The sequence below is a fragment of the Silene latifolia genome, chromosome 5 (genome assembly GCF_048544455.1).
Source record: "Silene latifolia isolate original U9 population chromosome 5, ASM4854445v1, whole genome shotgun sequence".
In the NCBI taxonomy this organism is placed as follows: domain Eukaryota; kingdom Viridiplantae; phylum Streptophyta; class Magnoliopsida; order Caryophyllales; family Caryophyllaceae; genus Silene; species Silene latifolia.
Window position 1 is genome coordinate 89,844,588 of NC_133530.1, and position 2,933 is coordinate 89,847,520.

At 33.6% G+C, this 2,933-nt stretch overlaps 1 protein-coding gene across 2 annotated transcripts; it reads right to left on the minus strand.

Moving 5' to 3' along the window:
- Window positions 1–254: 254 nt before the first annotated feature.
- Window positions 255–2,223, minus strand: LOC141657838 (albumin-2-like). 2 transcript variants are annotated; one of them, XM_074465187.1, is made up of 2 exons: window positions 2,149–2,223; window positions 255–1,214 (listed from the first exon to the last, which is right to left on the minus strand). In XM_074465187.1, exon 2 carries the CDS (start codon window positions 1,198–1,200, stop codon window positions 481–483), a length of 720 nt encoding a protein of 239 aa, XP_074321288.1. In that variant the 5' UTR covers window positions 1,201–1,214; window positions 2,149–2,223; the 3' UTR covers window positions 255–480. The 2 variants fall into 2 exon arrangements, with proteins under 2 accessions (XP_074321288.1, XP_074321287.1); XM_074465186.1 differs by having other exon boundaries at window positions 2,145–2,214.
- Window positions 2,224–2,933: the final 710 nt, after the last annotated feature.

Here is a 2,933-nt window from a genome sequence, read left to right on the forward strand (position 1 = left end):
TTGGTTGATACCACTTATTATTAGAGTAAAAAGGGAAAGATTTTTATATTGAGATGAAATCAAACCTACAAAGACATGTCTATTTATACTAAATAGACCATAACTTACTTAGCTAAAACTAAGGAACAACCATCCACTTAATAGGCCACTAAACCATGATTATTGACTCATGACTCCTAAGATTACTCTAACAATACTATGACCATAACTAACAATAAGCACATGTTCCTAAACAATAGTAGGACACTTTGAATTATTTCTCAACATTTATTTATTAGGATAGATAATTAGAGTACATGGCATCATTCATTATACAAAACAAAGGAGGAGGGACTGGATCTCCGACTCAACAGAAATACAAATAATAATAATAGACATGCATACAATGTAGTAATAATAATGCACTCTTGCGTATTCCTTCATTCATTAATAATACTGCATGCATCCATGCATGCAACACATGAAACGTGCCTTTTTTTTTTAAACATTCAAAAATACTTGACGGCGAGGCAGGTAACTCTCCAAAGCCTTCCAATAGTCCTTAAGTTTAATGACATCGCCGCCCATGAGCTCATCTTTACTCTTTCCCGGAGTAAATTTGATACGCGCGTAATAATCGCCTTTGAAAATATAGGCTTCCCTTTCAAGGTGAGAGGCCAAAGCGGCATTAAAACCTCCATTTTCAAATATAGTATTTTTGAAAACAGGCCAGTATTCTTTTATCGAACCATAGTTAAGACACCCAGGGTTTTGTTTTCCATAGTTGATACGGGCATATTTGTCGCCCTTAAAGAGGTAAGCCTCGTATTTGATGGACGACTCAAAAGCAGCGTCCACCCCGCTTTCAAACACAGTCTCTTTTAAGAAAGGGAACATGGTCGTAATGGGTATTGGACCTTCAATAATCTCGTCGTTTCTTGAGTCGGATGGGTAGATCCATCTTGCAACATTGTTCCATGCGAAAATGTAGGCTTCACCCGGGTTGTGAGATCCGAAAGCACAATCAATACCGGCATCCTCAAAGATGGTATTCTTAAGAGATGGAAACTCACAAACATTTGCGGGTCCGTACTCTATTTTTTCATCTGATGCTGGCTTACCTGGTGCATAGTCCTCTTTCAGGTACTCGCGTTTCATGAATATGTAGGCTTGGTTCTTGATATCAGTCTTAAATGCCGCTGTCACGAAAATGTTCGACATCTTGCTTTTTTTTCCTGGAAAATAAAAAGGCCATGCATTATTAACAAGTTTCAGTAATAATAAAGCATGACAAAAATTCTAAGGTTCACCGGGTGTATAAGAATATCATACTCCCTAACCTATAAGATGATTTAGTTTTTATTTTATTAAGATTAAGTGATATTATTTATAGAGAATTTATTCAATTTTTATATTCTCATTGGGTAGGGACTAGGGTGTACGATGACATGGTACACCCGTGTACCCAACAATTTCTCTAATAAAGCATGACAAAAACTTACACTTGAGTATAAGCTAAGATTGTTTAGTAGTTATTGCGTGAGATGGTTTTACATTGTAAGATGATCCTATTAGTAAAGTAAATATGTAAATATTTATTTCCGTCTTTTGTATATCGTTTCTGTAAATAACTGAATCCCTGATCTCTGAAATGAGAATGAGATCATGGATTCAGTTATTTACAAAAACGATATACAAAAGACGGAAATAAATATTTACATATTTACTTTATTAATAGATCCTATTGTATTATAAGACAACTAATTTATATAAAAAATGGATCGTCTCATAGTGTAAGATTGTCTTATTCTAATAATTTATTTGTTTAGATTGTTTGCACATACACGTAGAACAAAATTGATATTCAGGTCTAATCAATGGTTTATAAAATAAAATAACACCACCCGTAATTTAATGAATTATAGTTTCACTCAATAACCCTATTAGGGAAAATAGTGATCAACACCTAAAAGTCGACCTTTTTCGTCTGGTAAGTAAACGTGAAAAGTATTAAACATAAACATAAATTCGAAAAGTGGTGTCTAACAAAAATCAATATTTAAGCATTTAACATCCTATCTGAATTCTGAAACAATAGCAACAACAATAATATTAAAAATAAAATAATAATAATAACAAGAACAAAGAATGAAGTAGAAGCATACGAACCAGAGTCTTGTGAATGTTTTTAATTATAATTATGTATGATGTGTTTGGCATATGAAATGAGAGGTGAAGTAGCACTCTTTTATAGTTGAAATTCGGGGACCAAATCGAGTAATTGACTAGAAAGATTCTTGGGTACATCGGGTGTACAAGATTATCGTACACTCTAACCAATAATAAACCTTTAACCATATTCCATTTAGATTTTGCTTTTTACTTTATGGAAAACGTGGGTACTTCCAATAATCTTATTGACTTAGATGACGATGGCGTGACGCCAGACAACCGATGATCCAAGAATTTTTTAATTGACTATTGGTTGTGTGAGCAATTTAATTGTTGCCACCATACGAACGAGAGGCTTGTGAATGTTTTTAAGTAATATTCTCTTCGTCTCGGTTATTTATTTTTGTCGCTTTGGTTTTTGCTTACACAAAAACTTCGAGAAAAAAAAGAGGCCAATTAACTACTAATTGACATGTGAAACAATTTGACGTGAATGGTCAAATCGCTTCATCATGCTTCATTCTTAAAATAGAAAAGAAACAATTCACGATTATTAGAACACCTCATATGAAAAGCGACAACAAATAATCTTATTGATGGAGTACTCTTTTATAGTTGAAAGTCGGGGACCAAATTGAGTAATCCACTATTAGTTGTGTGAGAACACATTAATTGTTGCCAGCATACGTACGTATCTATCGTGCAAAAAACGTTGGAGATAAAGTTGGAGGATTTGAGAGGCTTGTGAATGTTTTTAAGTAATATTCTCTTCGTCTCGATTA